Source organism: Protomyctophum parallelum (genome assembly GCF_964188405.1).
Source record: "Protomyctophum parallelum genome assembly, chromosome: 6".
Lineage (NCBI taxonomy): Eukaryota > Metazoa > Chordata > Actinopteri > Myctophiformes > Myctophidae > Protomyctophum > Protomyctophum parallelum.
The window spans coordinates 27,930,969-27,955,323 of NC_139701.1; the positions used below are offsets into that span (position 1 = coordinate 27,930,969).

Below are 24,355 nucleotides of genomic sequence, written 5' to 3' on the forward strand. Positions count from 1 at the left end.
ACAGTACTCCTACAGATGTTGTCCAAAAAACATGCAAATGACATCAAAAACAGCCGATCTACGAGGTCATGCTGCAAAACTGTGTGCACCAAAAACAGCCGATCTACAAGATCACGCTGCTATAGGAGGTTATCACCTATAACATCTCACCAGAACATCCACCTCTGACAACAACAGGAGGCACTGTGCTGAAGGAAGTCAAGGACTTCAAGTAACTGGGCTCATGGGTCAACTGAACGGAGCAAGATCTGAAAGTGAGGAAGGCACTTGCATGGAGGTCCCTGAACGGCATGGTCAGTGTATGGATCTCCCTCCAACCTCCCCTGTGAGATCAAACTCAGCTTCTTCTATGCAACGGTGGAGTCTGTTCCTCTATGGCAGTGAATGCTGGACCCTGAAGCCAACCCTGCAGAAGTCTCTAGACGGGTGCTACACCAGAATGGACCCTGAAGCCAACCCTGCAGAAGGTTCTAGACGGGTGCTACACCAGAATGGACCCTGAAGCCAACCCTGCAGAAGGTTTTAGACGGGTGCTACACCAGAATGGACCCTGAAGCCAACCCTGCAGAAGGTTTTAGACGGGTGCTACACCAGAATGGACCCTGAAGCCAACCCTGCAGAAGGTTTTAGACGGGTGCTACACCAGAATGGACCCTGAAGCCAACCCTGCAGAAGGTTCTAGACGGGTGCTACACCAGAATGGACCCTGAAGCCAACCCTGCAGAAGGTTTTAGACGGGTGCTACACCAGAATGGACCCTGAAGCCAACCCTGCAGAAGGTTTTAGACGGGTGCTACACCAGAATGGACCCTGAAGCCAACCCTGCAGAAGGTTTTAGACGGGTGCTACACCAGAATGGACCCTGAAGCCAACCCTGCAGAAGGTTCTAGACGGGTGCTACACCAGAATGGACCCTGAAGCCAACCCTGTTGAAGGTTTTAGACGGGTGCTACACCAGAATGGACCCTGAAGCCAACCCTCCAGAAGGTTCTAGACGGGTGCTACACCAGAATGGACCCTGAAGCCAACCCTCCAGAAGGTTCTAGACGGGTGCTACACCAGAATGGACCCTGAAGTCAACCCTGCAGAAGTCTCTCAACATGTTACCAACAAGATTCTGTAGCCAGTCGACTAAAGAGCCATGGCCCAATGGGCGAGTAGTAACGCAGCACTGTATAGCCTACAGTTGTCCGCCCCACCTGGAAGCGCGTCCACGCGTGCCAGCCAGGAGCTAGGCTCGACTGACTGGGGGACCTCCACCCCAGGGAGACTGACAGAGCTGCCGACTACTATAAAGGTCTGTGTCGCCTGCGGGAACATACTTGTAGAGGTTAACCATACACACCGCTGCCAATGATGAACCCGGGTTCCCCATTCCACAGGCACATACGTTACCAGTCATGGACGAATGAGCCATGGCCCAATGGGCGAATAGTAACACAGCACTGTATAGCCTACAATTCAGTATGAGGGGATACCACCCTGAGCCAGACAATGTCAGCCAGGAGAATGAGACTATACCTGTAGCAGGACATTGGCATCAAGAACTGCCAGCCAGCAAATTGGTGCTGTGGGAACCAATACACAGGCATTGATCACAAGGACGTCCCACACTAACATATGTGGATGTACAAAATAACTACTCAGGAGCGCAAAGTACCAACACCGGGACAATGGAGTCTGAGGAGATGTTCCCCGGTTCCCCCGTTAGTCTAGTCTCTAGACTTGATAGCACTTTAGTTGGTAGGTGGTATAGTTGCCAGGTTCTAATTTGTTTCCAATTTTATACAGAGGATTTACTCTCGGCAGCTTGAATTCTTGTAGGACTCTGACTAATACATTTGTAATATAGTTCGTCAACCAACAATTGGTATGGTGAAAAACATTGCACAACTTCCTATGAGCTGTATCCAATTAAACTGCAACCCATTTTGTATTAACCACTCTGTCCCAAAATAAATCACTTAAAATCATTCAAATGTATGCCATTTTATAATAATGTGGTGGCTATTTTGGATTGATGCCGAGTAAATGATGTGTGGTGAAAGAAATCCTGTTACAATTAGCATTTGGCCAGGAATTTATTCTAATATTGGCAATTTTTCTTATAATAGTCTCAATTGGTGGACATCTTGGATTAATGCAATTAAACATATTTCCGCAACCGGAATTTCTTGGGACTTTTAGTATGTTGTTCTAGACACCTCTAAGAAATGATGTGTGGTGAAAAAAATCCTGTTACAATTACCTCTTGGCCAGGAATTTATTCTAAGAATGGCAATATTTCTGATAATGGTGTCAATTGGCAGACATCATGGATTGATGCCAATTAAACATATGTCTGCAACTAGGATTACTTAGGACTTTTAGTATGGTGTTCTGGAGACTTCATAGAAATGGTCTGTGCAGAAAAAAATCTGTTAAAATTACCTGATGGTCAAAAATGTATTCCAAGATTGGCCAAATAAGCCCAATTGGCGGCCATTTTGGATTAATGCAATTAAACATATTTCCCCAACTGGGATTTCTTGGGACTTTTAGTATGTTGTTCTGGAGACCTCATAGGAATGGTCTGTGAAGAAAAATCTTTTGTTACAATTACTTTTGATTGAAACGCTAGTTTGCCTGGACTATATCTCCAGAATGGAAGATGGTAGAATCATAATTTTTTTTTTAAATTGAAGTGGACATGTTTGGCCTACTTTTTATTTATGCGATGTGATTCTAGCTATAAGAGGCCCCTCGCTGTGGGCCCCTAAAAAGTTCAAAAGTCCAATGTTAATCGCTTAGCACCAGCAAGCCTGAGCAAATAGAAAACTCTAGCATACAATGTGTTAAGGGGGTCAATGATGCTGTTTTCTGACCCATCCAGTCGACACATACAATTATACATTGAGCCTTTTTAAAAGTGCTTCTCATGTAGGGACACAAGTTGACTGGCCCTATGCCATCTAGGCACATCTTTTCCACATGTGCAGGTGTCATACAGCCGTACTAGGATCAAAGTCTCATGATATACTAGCATCACCAAGACTGATGTTCACATATCCCCCCGCCCCCCCATCATTAGGTGTTTTACAAATAGCTGTAATTTACAGTAAATTACACAATAAACATGACACTGTAAATGAATTCTGTATCACATCCTATGTTATGAATGTCTCTCTCTCTGCCTATATATTCTATATAATCGCTGTCACCAGAAACCTTGTATCTCCATATTTTCATGTTTTGTCATGATTAATACCCTATTTTATGCTTTGATGCATGATCGTGGAAAAGTATTGATCTACAATCCCACAACACATCATGATGCGACATGTTGTGAGCTTGTAGATCGACTGCTTTTGCCATTTTGAAAACGTTTGACTATAATGAATACAATTGATCAATATTTAACAAGTGAAATGTGTTGGCAAGCGCTTGTGACTAAATAAAAACATTGACTCCAGAGTTACTGAAATGTAGCGGTTGTGGACATACAAGACCTCTGCCCGACAGCAGCGAAATGTAATGATGTCTCCTCTCTGGCAGGTGAAGCCCCTCATATGGATCGAGAGTGTGATTGAGAAGTTCTCCCACAGCCGTGTGGAGATCAAGGTTAAGGTAATGACAACCACATTTGTGACACACACACACGCACACACACATGAAAAAGGTACAAAGACATGCACATCCAATCCCAACTTGGGCAGGTGCTGAGCGGTGAGTCTGAGGAAGAGCATTGCGCTCGAAACGTCAGTCAACTTTTGTGCAAATAAAGGCACTTTACGAGCATCGGAGCCCACAGTGTGCGAGTACCTACCTTCTTTTCTTTATCTGTACACACACACACTCAGACCCTATTCGCTATCCTCATATATATTTAATTATTTTGCTGAACCCTTTCTTCAGCCACTCACACATTCATTGGATCTCCCTGTCACTGTAGATGGCTAATCCATGCAGTGAAGGGGCTGTAGTGACTGACAGAAATGCATAGAGATAATAGCCTCATAGATTGATGTCATCCACTTCTTGCAGCTCTGACCAAACAGTTCATTAGTAATACTAGTCCTTACCCGTTCTGAATATATGCAAACAGCAAATCATGTTCAGTGTGTGATGTAATAGATCACATTACTGATAGGGGGGGGAATTGTTTACAGATGGTCTTGGGAAGTTGGGTTGGGCACTAAAGTATAGGCTAATTAAATGCTGTAGTACAATCATAAGTACACCATTGATGTGTGATGTAAATATGGTGGTGATATTCTGCCTATAAATGGAAGTTATTGAATATTTTCAAGGTCGGTGTTGCACTTTGTAGACGGTCCCTAACCGCTCACCGTCTGCTGCCCGTGGAGATATAAGCTATTAAACGGTGAACGCGGAGGTTGGCTTTTTGGGCTTCAAAGCAAGTTGTAGTTTGTTCTTTATATAATCAGGATAAGAATTAGGTGTTTTGTGTGATTTAGGAACGTGTCGTTGTCATTGCATCTGTCTGTATGTATTTTGTCATTGTGTTGTTCCGACGGCACGGGATCTGTCTTCTCCAAACGTCTCCATTTGGCCACCCCGAGACCCCGACAGATAAGCATTCCGTTGTGTTCGTGCTGTTCAGTGTGTCACGCAGCCACGCTGGGTGCGCGCAGGGCTGTAAGCTGTCGTTGTCAGTGTCCAGGCTTTGAGCGTGCATGTAGCCCATGTGTAATGCACGGCGAAGGAGGTGGTTGAGGAGGGGGCGGACAGTGTAAATGGTGCATTTATATATAGCGGCGGAGCGGCTGCAGTCCTGGCTGTGTGTCGCTGATCATAAGCCCAGAAACAGTGTCCTCGGAGCGGCTGCAGTCCTGGCTGTGTGTCACTGATCATAAGCCCAGAAACAGTGTCCTCGGAGCGGCTGCAGTCCTGGCTGTGTGTCGCTGGTCATTCACATCCAACACGGACACAGAACAGATGCTCCGACGGGGCTGGGTTTCGCTTCCTACGTCACACTACAAACGGTGACCTATCGAATTATGCGTCCCACACCCCCTCCACAGGCACACAATTCTTCAAGTTACAATTCTCCATGATCGTGTGGTGATGTAAAAACAATATCTGTACAGTAAATATGACAGTTGCGTCGGTAAAAAAGTAGCCTAGCTGGATTGTGGGAGCGTGCAGATTTATTTTGGCATGGAGAGATGTGTGCTAATAGTGTGGCTCGGTCGGAGATAGAGCACGGACAAATAAACTGGTTTTTATTCACTAATAAATTCATTATTAATCTTATTGGAAAAATGGCTTCGTTAAGACCTCCATATTATTATGGTCAATGCCTGTGTGAAAAGTGGGAGCGATTGGTGCAGGCAATGAGGAGATAAGTGTTTGTTTCTGACAGACAGACAGACAGACAGACAGACAGACATTCAGACATTCGCTCTATTATTATTAGGATAAAAAAGGAGTAAAATGCATTTGGCATAATATTGTTTCATGAAAAGTACAAAATGCAAGAATGGCGGTCTTTGTTGTATAACCATTTGAACGTACCCTTATTGACCAGACCTTGATTGACCCTTGGTAACCTTTTTACACAGTGGTTAATCAAAGTGGGTCCAGCAGGGACCAGGTCTTCATAACTGCAACGCTCAGGTATCCTGGGGTCCTTGAAATGAAAAGGTTTGTGAACCACTGTTTCTTCCCTTGGGCCAGGCTCGGAGTCAGTTCAAGAGCCGATCCACTGCCAACAACGTGGCCATTCTGGTGCCAGTGCCCAGCGATGCAGACTCTCCCAAGTTCAAAACCAGCACTGGTAGTGCCAAGTGGGTCCCCGAGAAGAGTGTGGTGCAATGGAACATCAAGTCTTTCCCTGTAAGTATAACACACTGTTCTATTTCAGCATAAGCTAACATTATTTGTTTATAGACCCAGGCCCAAACGGATGTTCAATATATGAACGGTACAATTCTTTTGAAATTAATTCTGAACAAAAAGTCTCTCCATTTATTGTGCATCACCTAATAAATATTATTTACAGCGTAATCGGGTTCTGGTCTAATAGGTTATAAATGCAAAAAGAAGTTGCCTGGAACAAAAATATCAAGTACTCAAATACAGTACCTAGTTGTCCTAACAAGTAAGCAGTTCTGTCCCTTCTTTATTAAAAGGCTGATGTCTGTTTTTTGTATTTTTTTACTTTTATTTAACCAGTAAAACACATTGAGACTGCGTCTCTTTTACAAGTGACAACTGGCCAAGAGGCAGAAATAAAATTACACTTCAATGCTACATGTCAAATTACAGAACAGCAAATAATACATCCATGATACACCTCAAAGTACCTCTGAAATATATACAACAAATCACTAAAGTGCTACTCTTTTAGTCGCAGGGCGAATACACAATGTACAAAATATAAACAGAAATAATACATATAGGCCTGAACAAAGGCTAGTACATATCCAAACATGTGCAGGTGTTGGACTACATCTAAGATGATCTTGACTTCATGGTCTCCATTGTGTAATGTCTGAAGTTGGTGGGTTTTAAATTCCAGCTTAAAAGTTATCTCCTGGCATGTACTCAACAGCCCCATCTGCCATCTTTCCTGTTGGTGATAAGATGTAAACAAAGGCATACTTTTTATGTTCCTCTTGTCTACTGTAGAGTCCTGATCTCACCACAGTAATTTGTCATACCTTCTCCCTGTCAAAGAAGGTCAATAAGTATTACCGTTACAAGTGACACATCATTACACTGTTTGAGTATGAAGCACAGCCTGTAAACACGGTCAAATCCACTGTTCTTTTTGGAAACTGCATTTGTTGATGGTTATTTTATCCCTAAAGCTTTGGCTTCAGGCAGGGCATGGTGTGGCTAGCTCAGACTGACAGTAGGTGGGAACAGATGATAAGGAAATGATTAAGTTACTTCTCACACATTATTCCCCTGGTCTTCTGGCTCATTTAATTATTCACAGCTTCTGTAAGAAAGCCAGATTACCAACACACAAACATCAAAAGTATTAACTATAATAATAATTAATGATGTCTCTTATATATTTTTCTCTTAAAGACAGTCGTAGTGAAATTAAAAGTGTTTTTCACACTTCATATCCGTGGTCATAGTATAGGCATACCTAACAATAGATGCCAAAACAATGGGAATATTTCCATGTATTTTTTAATCAAAAGTCCATAAAATCGAATTTGAATTTCTTCCTTTGAAAGAAAACATGCTGCGTGATGACTTAATGAGGCCTGCATAAATACAAATCTATCTTTATTTAATTCACCTGTTTTATTCCCATTGATGCACGTTCCTCCAAACGCAGCTGATTTTGTTTACAGAACTACTCAGTTTTTAATCTCGTTTGAGATGACGTCCAGACAGTTTATTTCTCATTTAAAAATTACCGGTAAAGGCGGTAATCGGCACGCTAAAATATGATCTGAAAACATTATAGGTTCAAGGATTACAAGGCTGCCTGTCCCCCACCAGGAAGACACCAGGAAGACAAATTAGCCACGTAGTATTGTAGCAAACATGCTGAGCTGGCCGTAGTGCTGCACGATTCCTGCTCAAATGTGAATCTCGATTTTTGATACTACAATTCTCACACGATTCTCATTTTTCCCACGAAAATATTTAGTGAGAAAACAAACAAACATAAGAGTAAATTTAATTGAACAGCCAACTAGTGCTGCATGATTCCTCACAAAATGAATTGAGATTGCATAGGTGTCTGAATCTAGATCTTGATCTTTTGTCAATTAATTGTGCAGCACTAGCTGGCCGTCTGTCTCTCACTCTCACTAAACAAACAGACTCCATGCGTCACGTGGTCTGATTGGTTCAGAAACACACAGGCTTCCATTTCAGACTGAAACTTCTAAATAAAAGCCATTTCACTACATCTTTAATGGTGCTGCGTGCAATATTATGCCATTGGTTCTTTGAAAAGTATTCTTTATCAACCATTGGCAGGGAAATCTGCAAATATGAGGTTTCCTACATTAATACATAGCCTTCAGATGTTGTTGATGTACTTTGTTGCAGTTTTATTTTAGTTTTTTGCTATATGAAATATGTTGTTCACTTCCAATAGATGGTATGCGCATGCATAAAGTGAGTGGCAAAGTGAGTTTAACATTGTTTAATGCAATCAAATAGGACTTTTCTGTTTGGATGTATGGGCTGTCAAGGCCAGAAAGTAGTTTTTCCCACATAACCTCCGAGTATGATGATGACGTCACGCGCATACCCTCTATAGCGTTCATTAGGCTAGCTGGCAAGTGAATTCCTGCATAACAAAACTACACATGTGGATGTTAAACAATAAATGCTCAAGATTAACTGTTTTAGCAGAGCTTGTATGTGAAATTAATATTGTCAGGTGAATGTGGTAAATGGTGCATTTATACATAGATTGTGCATTACATTCACACACACATTCATACACTTTGACGACAGAGAAACCATGCAAGGCACCAACCTGCACATCGGGAGCAAATAGGGGTTCAGTGTCTTGCTCAACGACACTTCGACACTAACTCTGGGGGAGCCCGGGTTAGAACTGGGAACCTTGCGGTTACCATCCGGCCACTCTACCCCTGAGTCACCGCCGTCTCATAAATATGTTTTGATTGGTTATCAATCACGTCACATCTAAAACATGTCTGAATGATTACTTACAGTATCTGTTTGCCTTGTTTTTAATAAGTGTGTGTGTGTGTGTGTGTGTGTGTGTGTGTGTGTGCGTGTGCGTGTGCGTGTGCGTGTGCGTTTGTGTGCGTGTGTAGGGAGGTAAAGAGTATATGATGCGTGCTCACTTCGGGCTGCCCAGTGTGGAAAGTGCTGAGCTTGAGGGAAAGAGACCAATTACTGTCAACTTTGAGATCCCTTACTTCACGGTGTCTGGGATTCAGGTAGGACGACAAAACTACGTACTGTAATCTCACACAAAAGTTTGACTTTATCTTTTGCGTCCCTCTTTTAAACCGAATAACGATGATTATGCCCATGCATTTATTTTATTTATTTTAACTACTTTAGTTTTGTCTGTGCTTCTTAGGTGCGCTATCTGAAGATCATTGAGAAGAGTGGTTACCAGGCATTACCATGGGTACGATATATCACACAAAGTGGAGGTAAGTCCCTGATTCATATATACTATAACACTACTACTGATTTAAGTCTTGATATGAAATTACGATGTACAAAACTGTATCTTGTTGTTTGTTATAGTCTGGGCATTTTAAACATTTATTTGAGATACTGCTGGACTCGAGCTGGGATATTGAACCAGGGAGTCACTGATCAGGTCATTTTGCTCACATAGGCTATGCGGATGTGACCACATGTAGTGGAAATACGTTTTTGTAACCTGCCAGCAGGGAAAATAATCTAATTCTGTCAGTACCACCATTCATTGCACACACTAGGATTGAACTGTATCACATCCATCATATCCATTACCTGGCTCTGTCACTAGGAGACATGGCCTCATGGGGTAAGAATGACACCACAATATCTGCTACAGATGGAAATTCCACTAGCCCTCTACAGACTGGCTTTTAAATTTACTAAGACAGAATTTAGACACGGCTAATGAACAAGACCCAAACAATGCCAGGCCAAACCGCTACACCTGGTTAGTGCCCAGAATGTTTAAATGCAGTTACTGCTTTAAGAATAAACCCACAACATTATCACATTCATCATATACATTACCTTTGTCTGTAACTGTGAGAGACGAGCCGAGGACTGAGAGGTGTTTCAGTGTTGACGCATAGTGTACGCCAAGGACAGAAACACTAGCCATTAGCCGTCTTCCTGCCATTGCCGAAGCCCTTCGGCAATTGAAGCATTAATTTGATATTAACGCTTGCTGCCATTGCCGAAGCCCTTCGGCAATTGCTCTTTTATAGTGCTTATGATTGATCAAGCCATAATGCTACTCACGTTAGCCGGTTAGCTAGCAATGTTGTTAGCACTGCACTGGATCGTTCATATTAATTCACCGTCGCCATAAGAATCCATTCTATCCGTTTCTTTCAATCGCCTGTATCTCCTATTCCTTGTCCCAGATGGCATTTTTGGTCAAAACAGCGTTTCTTTGACGGCACGAGCCGACGTTGTGGAGTGCTAAAATGTACCGGCATGATTCGATAATGTAAACAAAGGTTGTCTTGGCAACGTAAAGCTGGCAGGGATAAGCTCACTTCCGGTTGAGGCAAAATGTGGCTTTTCAAAATAAGAGCTCAAATTAAAAAAATGCTGGCATGAATTAGGTCCTAATTTCTCAATAAATGGCAGCAGTAAAAGGGTTAACTTACCGAGGCAATATCCATGAAGATCTTTTGAAACGGCAAAGATGCTGAGTATAGCTAAATCTAAATGTGCACTGATGTGTCAGAAAAAACAATGTACGCATTAAGGAAATGTTGAAAAGATTATACAGCATCTTCCTAAATAGCCTGAGTTCAGTCGGTGCAGATGGAAATGGACGCTACCTGGAGAAATGCACCCAATACCTCTGCTGGACCCATTCCCAAACTTCCTTGGGTTTCACAGCAGCTGTATGGCCTACATATGAACCACAATATAGCACATCAATCATATTGTCTCTGTCGGGTGGAAACCTCATATGTCCAAAACTGTTTACTTTTCACGTTTCATATTCAAAAAGTAGCAAATCTACAAGCTCAAGCTTGCAGATCTGCTATCTGCTTCTTTTGATGCTTTTGTGTGGCGCTGTAGCACAGTGGGACTCTGTCTAATTAGGGTAATTAATTTACAAAAAAAGACAAGAAGTTAAAATATGGAGATAAGAGGTTTCTACCCGACAGCAACGATATACTTTACATTAACTCATTTTGAGCGGGAACCCTTTTGGTGGTTGCATACATTATGTTATAATTTAGCTATTGAAAAATGGCTCATAGCGCGGCACTGCTATGAGCTTGTAGGTCTGCTATTTTCAGAAAATTGTCATGATTTAGAAAACGTTTTATTTTATTTCGACGTCAGGCCTGAATGGGTTAAATGGCTCTGTCAGGATAGGAGACATTGAATGATGCCGCTGGGGGCCAGGAAGATCCCGGAGTGGCACTCATGCTGCCAAGGTGACTGACTATAGGCCAGGGAAGTGATGGTAAAAGTATCAATACCACAATGTACAAAGAAATACTCTGTTACAAGTAAAAGGCCTGTATTCAAAGTTTTACTTTCAAGCCGCCCTCACCATAAAGTTATATATCTTCTTTATGCATCTATTATATACCTATCCATTTCAATGAATGTGCTCACCCAGGGCTGATCCAACCGATATGCATATGGAGATCCCTGATGCAATCAGTATATGCCTGTATATGGGCATACCCATACTGTATATGTGTCAGTCTGTATGTGTCAGTCCTTGTCCCTTTTATGCCCATATATGGTCATAGTGATGCCGCGGTCGCCTGCTGGCCGGCCTGCTTGCCAACCCATTAGCTAGTTTTAATATACTAGAGGTTCGGCCGCTATGATGCAGATCTACAAGCTCACAACGCGCTGCGATGCGTTGTGATCTTGTAGATCGGCTATTTGTGAGGGGCTCCATGCCCAGCTTTGTGTTTGTGTGTAACCCATAGCGATTATTTGATTGGCTGAGCCAATGTGTGTACCCAAATCATCGCTATTGGGTACTACCCAATAGCGATTATTTTATTGGCTGAGCAATGCGTGTACCCCATAGCAATGATCTGATTGGCTGAGCATGCCCAGCTTTATGACCTTGTCTGTGTGTACCACGGAACAAACAAACAAACCCACAAAGCTGGGCATTCGAAAAGTTGTCGTATTTATTCACGATCATTAGTGAGGAGCATATGAAGATAGTTTGGAAAGTGGTGAAGTGGTCCTTTTTTTATAATATTTGTTTTATTTGGAAAGAGCAGTACAATACAGATAGCATTTTCACATATGACACACGAGCAATTCCCAAGATTATTTTTTTCCCCCCCTCATCCCCCTCCATGTGGCTCCAACTCCAATGTCTCTGTATAGGTGAAGTGGTCCTTTTTTTTTTTTTTTTTTTTTTAAGATATTTTTTTGCGGCTTACGCCTTTTATTGATTTTTGAAGGGACAGACAGTAGGCTGACAGGAAACGGGAGAGAGATGGGGGGATGACATGCAGTAAAGGCCGTGTCGGGTCCGGGAGTCGAACCCGCGGCACACTGCGACTGGATTACCAGTCCGGTGCCCAGACCGTTACGCTACGGCCTGGGCCGGTGAAGTGGTCCTTAACAGTTATCGCACCATTGGTGTTGATCTACGGCAATTCATAAATGTTAGGTTTATTCCACGGCCCAGCGCAGACTCTGTGATGCCTTCCATTAGACTCTTGGCTCCGTTTGATAAACAGGACGTGAGAGAGAGAGACAGACACAGGGAGGGGAAAGGGAGGCAGGAAAAGGACTGGACGAGCAGGAGGGAGGGAGGGGACTATCACCTTTCTCTACTCGGCATGATGGGGGGGGGGGGGGGGGGATGATGGCTAGGAGAACGAAGGCAACCAGGGAGACTATTGTCTTTCTTTTATCACTACCATCAGCAACACGGGGAGTCGATGATGATCAGAATATGAGTGCCTTTGTGCGATTAGTAGAAATCTGAATAGTAATGCAGCATGATGCATTACATTACACTGGCCGTGTTGACTTATTAATTAAGTCATTCACTGTCATGCTGAGTCCTTTCACTAGCATCTGGCTCCCGCTAACTCACACACACTGTAAAATTGTCATTAGCCATTTATAACTGAGGAGTGCACAGTTGTAACCAAATGGACCATAACGTGTCCATTTGGTTATTTGTACATACATGGGCTAGAATGTGACGTACGGTCGCACTGTGTTTGAGTTGAGTTATGCAGCTTATGTGTGTTATATCTACAATGATGGCATTAGACCTTATTACAGTAAACAGCTTATGTGTGAGTTATATCTACAATGATGGCATTAGACCTTATTACAGTGTTCTGAATGGTGTTGTCTCTACTCAAGAATCATCAGTGTGTAACCTAATGTTTGTTATGAGGTCTAGATGAGGAGTATAAGCATTAATTTGTATGTAACGATAAGGTGTGTCCATTATAGTTAAAGTAGCTATAAGCAATACTTTATAATGACCTTTTTGGTATTCAGACAGCGAGCAATGAGTAAAAAAAATGTAGTCTCTGACACTAGGAGCCACAATCTGCATTCAAAGATGTTCCTAGAAGCCTTGTCATCAAGCTCAATCAAAAATGTGCGCGAGGCTCCAGTTAACAGATTAGCGTTTTTAATGCTAGTGAAGGATCAGATCATGTGATCGAAACGCGAGGAGGGGATCTTCAGCGGATTCTGTCGTTCTTCCGGTTTCTTCGAAACGCCCCCAGCCACTGCGTTTAGTTTTACTGAGGTTAGGTTTAGGTATAGTTTTACTGAGGTTAGGTTTAGAGTTATGTTTAGGCTGTCAATCACAGCGACTGGCCAGTCAAAGCGCATCCTCTACGTCACCATTTACTCAACCCGCTGAAGGAACCATTAACCATACATGCTCACGATAGAAATATGGACGGCTAATACTTCCGGTTCACAAGCCACGTCACAGGGTCCTCTTTGTAGTTTTTGCCTGGCACGGGTGACAGGGCGCCTGAAGATATGCCTGGCAGTTAAATTTGCGGTATGCAGTGTTTTACACATTGCTGTTTCATGATGATAATATAATAATAAACTTAATTTATTATTATATAAAAGAGGACAACACATAATATAACAATCACACTCGTGTGAAGTGATGGGCGCTCGTATCATCATACTGTACATCATCTCATTCTGGCCAATCACAATTTGCGTCATGTCATCATGACATAATATAGAGTTATAGACACTATGATGTAAAATTCTCCATTCATTGTCAATGGGAATTTAATGTTTGTGTAGGACAAAGTTTGTGCACACACACCAAGCTGGATATAAGGGGCTAGCGCCCCTCAAACAAAATAGACTGGAAAATAATGCAGGGAGTTACTTCCGTTGCCTACCTACAGCGTGTACAAGAGATTTGCTATTATTGATCAAGCAGATGGGGAAATGAACAAAAAAATGAATTATATAATTATATACTATTAGAAAATAATATAATTATGTACTACTAGAAAATAGTGTTTCTGATTAAGAAACGGTGTGGGCTCAAGTAGCTCTCTACTTGATGATGATGTGTGATCTTCCTGTTCTTCACATACATTGTCATGCATGTCCAATGCTGGTTGACAAACGGTAATCCGTCGCCTGTTATATCTCAACGGTACAATGTCTGCGTTTATGTGTGTTACCCGGGCTCAAATGACCTCAATACACACATACTGTACATACATGTGCAGTAGACATACATATGTGACTGTGAGCTTATATATGTAGAGCATGCACGGCACACACACACACACACACACACACACACACACACACACAATTCTCGCCAACTTGTTATTGAGAATTGAAAGCCTAGTATATATACAACATATCAATGTATGTGTTAGGGAATTTGTCATCGTAACATAAAGTAGACATCTGTCTATTTGCTCAGACACTATGACGTAAAATTCTCCATTCCTTGTGAATGGGAATTTAATGTTTGTAGGACGAAATCTTTGGACGGACACTAAAAACTGGATATAGGAGCGACTAGGGCCCCTCAAAATAGACGGTGTATATATATATATATATATATATATATAGAGCTGTCTTTTTATATTATTTCATGTGTCTTGGTAGTAGTGATAACACTGGTTAGGACACTAACAATGCTAATATTGGTGGTAATGTGATGTGCAGAGGTGAAGAGGAGACGATGACTGTGTGTTAATGCTTCCCTGGTACATCTCTTGGCAGATTACCAGCTTCGGACAAACTAAAGGGCACACATGCGGCCAGATGAATGGATACTTTCCCCCTCTCTCTCTCTCCCTCCTCTCTTTCCCATCTCTCCCTGTGACTCCCTGGCAGCGAGGGACAGCAGAGGACAAGAGGAGGGGAAGACGTCAAACTTTCTTCACGCTGTGCATGAGACAAATGCAGACATTTTTTTCAGCCCTTCCTGCAATACGGATGTGTAATTGTTGCTGATCCCAGAACAAACGATTTATGCCATCACCTCCGAGCTGTGGTTTTAACGCGTCCCTCTGGACTGCAGGAACACATTTTATTATGAACTTGGACACTAGCTAGCCCGTCTGGATTTAACAGGCTCTCGTTTTCTATTCACAATATGAAACTTTTCAAACTTTATGAGATGGTACTGTATGGGTACCATTTGAAGGATTTCAGAAACTGCATTTTTACTTGCACTGCACGACAACAATTAAAAAATACTTCATGCTTGGGATTGAGTTATGACTTATGAGCCACAGTGTTTGGCCTGTTTTTATTGTGGAACATATAAAGTCGTCATTTGTATTTTGGGGCAGTTATAGTAATGTTTATTTCTCAACAGGACATGATAATGTAGACATGACTTAAGCTACTGAAATGAATGCACAGTAGTCATTTTCTTTCTTCAAGAGATGGTTCTGGTTGGATTTCATACCTAGGTCACATGTTGTTCGAGAGATGTGGCATTTTGCCATGAATACCAAGATGTTTGTTCCTGTATTATCCACTTAAAATGTTTTCTTTGTATGAGTATCATTACCTTTAGTGAGGCCAACATTATCCCCAGTGCATTGAAATCGACACCAGTGACAGTACAGCCAGATCAATGATTAATAATTAATTATTGTCAGAGCCGCCGGCTGTGTAACATAATATTGTCGACACGCTTGTGAGGCCAGAAACCTTGTCCTCGTTCTCCCAATCAGCTTGTACATGGCAACTGGAAGGAAAATAGTGAAGGAATGGGAACTGTCTTGTATTTGATGTCATCCTTTAAACCATACTTTCAACTTGGTGTTCCTACTTTGGGCATGTTAAAGCCAAAATGGCATATCTAGGCGTTCACAGCGCTCCACAATGCAATCTGAGCAATTGCAATTGTGAGCTAGTAGATCACCTACTGCATTATTGCCCTGCAAAAACATTGTAGAACTAAGTATAAAATGGGGTTTAAGTGGCTAAGCAATGCATTGTGAGCCTTTAGATATTGCTGACAAAGACCTATGGTAGAGGGGGAAAAAGAAAGCATCCAAGTATTGACCCCTGGGTTACTCCGGTCAATGAAGGATATAGTTTAAGTGGTTAAGTAAGTGCCATTTGTACTCTGTAAAGGGATGATACTTGTTATACCCTTTTTAATAAACCAAACCATGTAGGACCAGAAGTTGGGGAAATCCCTGAAGTTAGAATAACTTGAATAATAACATTTTCTGCACTGTTCTTATTTTTTTCTTGGCCATCAAAGCCCTGTCCAATACTGTACGGTAGTGTGTGGTGTAATTAGCTGCCTCTCTTGTTCATGCTTTGTTATACAATCATCAGTTCAACTACACGGCCAACAGCGTAGAATAGACTTGTGTTTCTGCTTGAACCTCTCAAATCAATTCACTCTGTTGTAACGACACAACCCCAAAATTCCATTTGCAACTTGTAAATGTAAAATTAGTTTTTACAGGATCTGCTTTTTTTCATTTATTTATCAAACACAGTTTGTAAATGTGGGGGGAAAAAGGGATATATTTGGAAAATAAATTTTGTATCTTGTCTGTATGTAGTATAATTGTTTAGTTTTTTCTTGTAATATGTGTACAAACCGGAGGATGCTTTGATGCAGACAACTAAAGTCAAAAGGGTGTTTTGTACTGATTGCAGCATAAGGCTATCGAGTCGTGTTTGTGCTTATTTGGCGCCGACTCCCATGAAGAGCTGACGGCACACCAGCTGTCCTTATTACCATTCAAATTATTTTATGGCTGGTAAAATACTTAGAATTTCTATTATGCAAAATACAACAGGAAGAAATCTCATTACTTTCTAAAAAGGTCTTCAAGCTAGATGCTACATTTAAGGCTTGCTTGATATTCATTGTACCTCGCACTAGAACGTGGTGTGAGCCTGTAGTTGTACCGTAGTAGGCAAATTTTGGCACACCACTTAAATCAAAGCAGAAATCAAGCTTAAAGTTCATACAACATTTTGGCTTTGCCTCTCAGGACTCTGCAGTACGTTTTCAGCATAAACTGTACATCTTACTCTGTCTCTTTGACAAATTGTCTCAGCCTGACATGACATGCCTTGCATCCTCACACAACATCCCCCGCCCCCTCTTTTTTTTACCTCTATCAACCGCACCAGCCCGTCTCCTCGCTGTCATGCATATACAAACACAACCTGCCATGGATTTACTGTAGGTCAGGGGACAGTCTTCTGTGAATGGCGATTACACAGCTGTGTGTGTGTGTGTGAGCAGTGAAAGTGTTTTAATTTATCCAATTGTAACAAGTTTACAAACTGAATCAAATGTGCACCGCTGTAATGTGTAAAAGTGGGTGGGAGCTGGTGTGTGTGTGTGTGTGTGTGTGTGTGTGCGCGCATGCGGTGCAAGCCAATGCCAGCCCCTGCAGGCTGCCGCCTTGTGCATTGTCCCTCCACTCAGCTGTCCGTCATCACTCTAACAATGGCTGACTCTGTGACCTCCTTGTCTCACAGCAACAGGCTATGCATATGCACAGAGCGATAAGGAGGTGTGACTGACACACAGCAAAGCATGCACACTCACACCCCTGTCTAACAATGCACGTCCTTTTTCTGAGTTTCTTGATAAAACTGCAAAGCTGATCAATGACTCGCGGGGGCTTTGTGAAAGATTTGCATATATTCTTAGTGACTTTCATTTGCCACCATTCAGTACCAAGTTCTGTTTCTTACCTTACCTTAGTTTTTATTTTATGTTTTATTTTTTTACTTTTGAGGCAACACAACGTTTATTATGAAATAAGTATCTCGGTGCAAGTGCAATGATTTTCTGACATTAACCATACTGTTCAACAATCTGATTTGATTTGACAAAACCTTTATATGTATGAGACCCTTGGAATGGATTTACCCCAAAGCATCCTCATTGTATTTAAAACTGTTCGATCTAAAGTCAGCAGTCAAAGAATTTGGCAGGTCAATGCCTAAGGTCTACTATAGTCATTCTATTTAGGTTTCATGTTGTCATTGTCATTTAATGTCTCTCTATCACCCCTGCAATATATCCACACTACAGAGATGCTTTAGGGAATCGGGCCCTCCGTGTTTATGGGCATTTGAGTCAATACTGTGTTATTGTACAAACACAATCCATGCCGGCTCTCTGAAGTGCTTTATCAATATTGCACCAATGATTCTTGTGTCATGGGTACAGGCAGGTGATGGTTCGATTGGTTATTCTCTGAGTCTCATGAGGTTTGGAGAGGCAGGTCATGGCAAACCCTGCAGTGTTGACAAAAGTGTCATGTAGAAAAACAAATAATCAACCTATGAACTAGTCTAGAAAGGTTTTGTGTCACAGTGGGACCCAGGCTGTTGGTCCCACTGTGTTGTGTCAGGTGTAAAGAACAAGAAGAACAAGGCATAAAATAGTCCCCTGAAGATTTTACTGTGTAGGCTTACAGTTATTTTTGCATCAGCACCCTGGTACATTTTAATTTTTCCATTTGACGACTGAGGTAAATGAAGCACAGGTCGACTGTAAAAATGGAAATACTAATTGTACAGCCTTTAATTTGTTATTGTCTCTCTATAATCCATTCCAGAACTACCACATTAGCTTGAACCTAGATGGAGGGTGCACAAAGGAACATAGAATATAGGTTACCATTGTGACAGGATTTATCATGTTAGAATGTGAGTTTAGATACAGCTGTTAGCCACTTCCTTACATTCATAACTCACCACCATACCCAAATCCAAGTCCAATCCATGTATTCTGATGTCCGTAAGAGAACTGAAACGTCCCTGGTTCAGTTCAAAACTGGATCTATGTCTTCCCGTCCTCTCTGCCCTTGCTTTCCTGTGTCTCTTATCCACAGAAATCAATAAGATGCAATAAAAATAACCTTAAAAAAAGATAAACCCATTTCTTCCCCAATTTCTCATCATTTAATCGTATTACTTCCTGCTTGCCTCTCTCCCATAGGCAGCTTGTCTCGCATCCCCATTGTCTGCCCACAGTTCTATCCATTATTGTGCAAATGTGATGTTCTGCCCACATTTGTTCTGTTATTGAAGACAGACATCTCCTCGCTGCACCTGTGCCATTTTAAATTCCCTCCATACCAAAGCACAAAAGCAGCTTCTCTACAAACATCTTTCTCTGCAGTTGAACGAAGAAGCTGGATCCTGTGAAATGTGTTTTGAATCTTTGTGCCCGTCGTCTCGGCTGGATCTCAAAACTTTTACTGTTGTCCCTGATGTTTGTGCATGAAATCGCCTCGAACTCCAGAGTGTCAAAATTGTCTGACCCACTGAGACAAACACAACACAACATAACGTACTGTAGATGCCACGCTTTAAATTGTCATATCAGGTTAGCCAGACTGGAGGTTGTCTCTCTGCGCGCCTGGTGATCCATGTGTCCAGAAACCGTGAAGATATTCACAACCCGGTCCATCAACCTCCGTCCATGCCTCGTCCTCTCAAGCAGGAGCACGGCAGCAGAGTACACCCCCGCCCCCAGCACCGCAGCCCCCCCTCCGGCCAGCAGAACCACGCCAGAGATGTACATGTCATTCAGGGCTTGACCCGGCTTTGGCATGTGGTTAGCCAGGGCCAACCGTAGTAGAACCGTGCCACAAATCAGTAACGACAGTCCGGTGATCAAGACCACCAGAAGATCTGACAAGCCGCCACTTTTGAGCATATCAATCCGTCGCCTGCTTCGAACACAGTTCATGTCCTGGACGGCCGAGCTTAGAAGCTGTTTAAGCAGAACCCCCAGGGCTAGCAGGCAGAGCGCTGTGCCTACACCCAGTCGCCACTCACTTGAGACGCTGGTGGTGGTGGACAGGAGGCCCACACCGCCCAGCCCGCAACCCAGGATCAGCAGCATGGCGACGCAGTAGCAGAGCAGGGACTTCCCAGGCTCTCTGAACCACCACAGCTCCACCTGCTCCTCCAGGATGCTGTGCTGGATTTGGGCCGGGTCGGCCAGGCCATGGAGCCCTCTGGGGCCCTGCAGGGGAGGGAAGTCCTCCAGTTCGGGCATCGTCCAGTCACTCCCAGCCTGTCAGACAAGGCTGCCACCACTACAGAGGAATGGATAACCACCAGAGAATCCGCACGCCCCTTTACAGGTCTTGTAAATGGATTATGGTAGCCCCTCCCAGTGTACACAAGATGCTGGAACCCTAACCCTACGGTAAATGACTCAATACTGAGTAATAAAGCTGAAATGCAAAAACAACTTTAGAAAGAGTCTCTTGTTTCTATATGTATGGAGAGATCCTTTGTGGTTTACTCTGGATCTCTTGCCCGAAAGTGAATCCAAATCCTCCAATGAAGTATCTGCAGAAGTCTCAGGTCTATGTTGCAGAACGACATCAGTCACCTGGGGAGAGGAGAGATACAATAGTTGCATTTACAGGAGGACAGAAAATCGTTCAGCCCTTTGTCCCGATCATTCATTAACACTCTGAACAAGGCAAAATCCCTCTCCATGGGGACATGCCATCTAAACTTGTGTAGTGTACAGTAGATATAGGTGATTGTGGCAAGACGCCTGTATCGCACATCCAAGTATAAATCAGGCATTGGCGTGCAAGTGAGCAGCACGCACACACATGCGCGAACACACACACACACACACGCGACCAGCATCTATTTTGTAGCTTCTCTGATCATCCAAACCTGCTTTGGATGATGAAAAACTTGCTATGCTGACTCTGGTAACCTTTCTCTCATTATCGCTATGCTAATGAGTTCCCTCTACAGAGGCAACAGCATTAAAGTCACTGTCAGCCGCCAACAGAATAAACCATGCCCACGCAGGCACAAAAGATTACACACGTGCACACACGTATGCACGTGTAAACTCTCAAAGATTCCAGCACACACACTCAAGGCTCCATGGTCAGTTTTGTGCAACACACCAGTGGTGGAAGATGTTCTCAGATTTTATTTTCTTCTGTTTCTACCAGTGTAGAAAACATAGAAATAGAGGGTATGCGAGTGACATCATCATACCCGAAAGTTATGTGGAAACGCCTACTGAGTGGAAAAAACCTACTCTATGGCCATGACATCCCATACATCTAAACAGAAAAGTTTTTTTCTGATTGCATTAAACAACGTTAAACTCACTTTGCCACTCGATTTGCTACTCCCTTTATGCATGCGCATACAATATGCATCTCTATACAAGTATAAGTTCTGTATTCAAATTTTACGTGAGTAAAATTACAAAAGTATTAGTTTCAAAATACACTTAGAGTACCAAAGTAAAAGAAATCTACAAGTTCACAATGTTCACATCGACCTGCCAAAATTGTGATTTGCCTCTGAGATGTAGTGGAGTAGAAGTACTACAGTACCTAGTTACTTTCCACCACTGCAACACACACGCACACACACCTACTGTACACCTTCACAGCAGTTTCTCCTGGATTCTGTATGCCAAGGTCGTATACTCTACCTATACTATACTGCTTTATAGTGTTCAATTAGGGTCGGGACTTATGGCAGTCAAACTGACTCCTTCCATTCCATTTCATTACACTGCTCTGTTCTCTTCTATCCCGTTCAATTTGTGGTAATGTGTTTTCATGGACTGCAGTTAGCACTGCATCTGTGAAAAGCCTGTGCTTTGCTCAGCCTGTGTTTTTAAGTCTTAGCATATTTAATCTCTTTTCTGTAGTTGTGGCCCTATACTACCACTCCACCCCCCCCCCCCCCCCCCACACACACACACACACACACACACACACACACAGGCTCAAGGTTATGGCTGTTGACAGCTTGTCTTTAAAAAGCTGTCAGCGGCTTTATTGCTATCAAAATCGGCAGTGCACGAAGTAAGCCCACGCAGCCCGGGACAAGCTGACAGGAGTTACAGCTTGTCCTCACGGGCCGCGTTCCGCGCTAACACAAACACAGCACTGCAAATGCTTTACATTCTACTCGATTACAGAATACATTTTTATTTCAGAAACATTCATTTACCGGTAATCAGTTAATATCAGCTCGACAATGTCTGGTAAAGATGGACACATTTATGGTTTAAATTGTTCTTATATAATTGCATCTACTGTATTTGTCTTTTTATAGTATAACTGCTGCACAACCAATTACCGCTCTGGGGAATTTTAAGGTTGTTAATTCAGCAAACAAGTGAAATTACAGATTACAGATCTTAGTTTTTATTTGTTTTAGTCATTTCTGTCGGGCAGAAACCTTTTGAAATCTCCATCTTTCATCTTTTTGTGTTTTATCATATTTTAATGCTCTATTTTATACTTAGTCTTAAAACAGTGTTGTGGAAAAGTAGTGAAAATAGCCTAACCCCAACTCAATTTCTAACCCTCGCATCGCCACATGTTGTGAGATTGTAGATCTTCTAATTCCACTCAATCTTTTGAAAATGTTTTTCTGTAATAACATGCTCAAAATAGGTTTGCCAGGTTGAAAGTTTGTCTGTGGGTTTTATGAAATTGAACCAATGAAAAGTATTAACAAGGGCATGTGACTAAATAATAACTACATTGGAACACAAGTAATTTTTTTTAAAGTAAGTTTTTAGCTGGAGGGCCATAGGCCCAAAAGCTCAAGCAATAGGGTTTAACCTGTGATGTCATACTCTTATTTGTGTTTTTTCTATTCATTTGGTCATTAAGGTGCACAGAATGCCGGAAACATCGTGAAACAAAGTTATGGCTATAGCTGAAAAAATGGAAAATGTTGCCTTATATTGGTGGTCTATATAGTGTGGTATACAAAAAGGGCTTTTTTTCGCGATGTTTCCAGCAGAGCAGGCCTCTCATTCTGTGGACCTTAATGACCAAATGAATAGAAAAAACACAAATACAACGTACGGCATGACATCACATCCTGTCTAAGTTTGCCTGACACAGATCCACTCAATCCACTATGGGTCTGTGTGTTCACCTCTGCTAGACACTGAGGCTGTGCGGTAGTGTTCATGATGCCACAGACAGAATGACATATGGTGCAAGCATAAGGTGTGAAATGATGAACAGTGAGGAAATTACAGCAAATGATGAGGGGTGTTTATTAGCTACATGCTGTTCTGGAAGATGTTTATGTCCTCCATTGTGTTTTCACAATTCACATGTTAAGACTGGAAGATATGGCCCAGGCGGTGGCGTAACCGTCTGGGCACCCGACTGGTAATCCAGTCGCAGTGTGCCGCGGGTTCGACTCCCGAGCCCGACACGGCCTTTACTGCATGTCTTCCCCCATCTCTCTCCCGTTTCCTGTCAGCCTACTGTCTGTCCCTTAAAAAAAACAATAAAAGGCGTAAGCCGCAAAAAATATCTTAAAAAAGATAAAAGACTGGAAGATATGAGTTCAAATCAGTATTCAAACTTTTGTCTCGATTGCGAGTAATGAAAGATTTTTTTTTTTTAAGATATTTTTTTGCGGCTTACGCCTTTTATTGATTTTTGAAGGGACAGACAGTAGGCTGACAGGAAACGGGAGAGAGATGGGGGGATGACATGCAGTAAAGGCCGTGTCGGGTCCGGGAGTCGAACCCGCGGCACACTGCGACTGGATTACCAGTCCGGTGCCCAGACCGTTACGCTACGGCCTGGGCCTGAAAGATTTATTTTGATCAAATAGTGAAAATAGCAGATCTACAATCTCACAATGAGTCATGTTGTGAGCTTGTGGACTGGTCATTTTTGTACATGACTCATTTTACAATTTAGTATAAAACTGGTTTTAAATTCAGACTAATCAATTTAATAAATCTATAAAAAATTGTTCATGTCAATTCACAAATACTGTGCGTGCGTGCGTGCTCGCGCATGTACGCGTGCGACCGTGTGTACGTGCGTGTGTGTATATCAAAACTTTGTTTGGAGAGAGTGCAGGTGTACTGTATGTGTCTGTCCATGAGTGACATGAGTCCATCCATGTTTGTTAAGGGTTTCTTGTGAGAGTGTATACATAAGCATGTGGTGCGTATTAGAACCTACACGCCTCATTACAACATACTGTACATGAGATATGTGTACATATATTGCCCTATAAGTGCATGTGTGCGTGTTACTGAGTCACTAATTAATCCCAGCTGGTTTGCGCTTGGTGTGACAGGTAGCACCACAGAAATAGCACAGTAATTGAGGTGTGCGTGTGTGTGTGTGTGTGTGTGTGTGTGTGTGTGTGTGTGTGTGTGTGTGTGTGTGTGTGTGTGTGTGCGTGTGCG

At 42.4% G+C, this 24,355-nt stretch overlaps 2 protein-coding genes across 4 annotated transcripts in view; one reads left to right on the forward strand and one right to left on the reverse strand.

Moving 5' to 3' along the window:
• The window catches only part of ap1m3 (adaptor related protein complex 1 subunit mu 3), a 49,003-nt gene extending 32,308 nt beyond the window's left edge, over positions 1-16,695 (forward strand). For all 3 annotated transcript variants that reach the window (XM_083768211.1, XM_083768213.1, XM_083768212.1), the window contains 5 exons: positions 3,535-3,606; positions 5,680-5,838; positions 8,769-8,894; positions 9,041-9,116; positions 14,887-16,695. In XM_083768211.1, the coding sequence (XP_083624337.1) occupies positions 3,535-3,606; positions 5,680-5,838; positions 8,769-8,894; positions 9,041-9,116; positions 14,887-14,909 (456 nt within the window). In that variant the 3' untranslated portion in view covers positions 14,910-16,695. The remainder of the gene's footprint in view (positions 1-3,534; positions 3,607-5,679; positions 5,839-8,768; positions 8,895-9,040; positions 9,117-14,886) is intronic.
• Positions 16,696-18,839: 2,144 nt separating this feature from the next.
• Positions 18,840-20,324, reverse strand: tmem125a (transmembrane protein 125a). Its single transcript, XM_083768191.1, has one exon. The coding sequence runs from the start codon at positions 20,174-20,176 to the stop codon at positions 19,490-19,492; it is 687 nt and encodes a 228-aa protein (XP_083624317.1). The 5' UTR covers positions 20,177-20,324; the 3' UTR covers positions 18,840-19,489.
• Between the last annotated feature and the right edge of the window lie 4,031 nt (positions 20,325-24,355).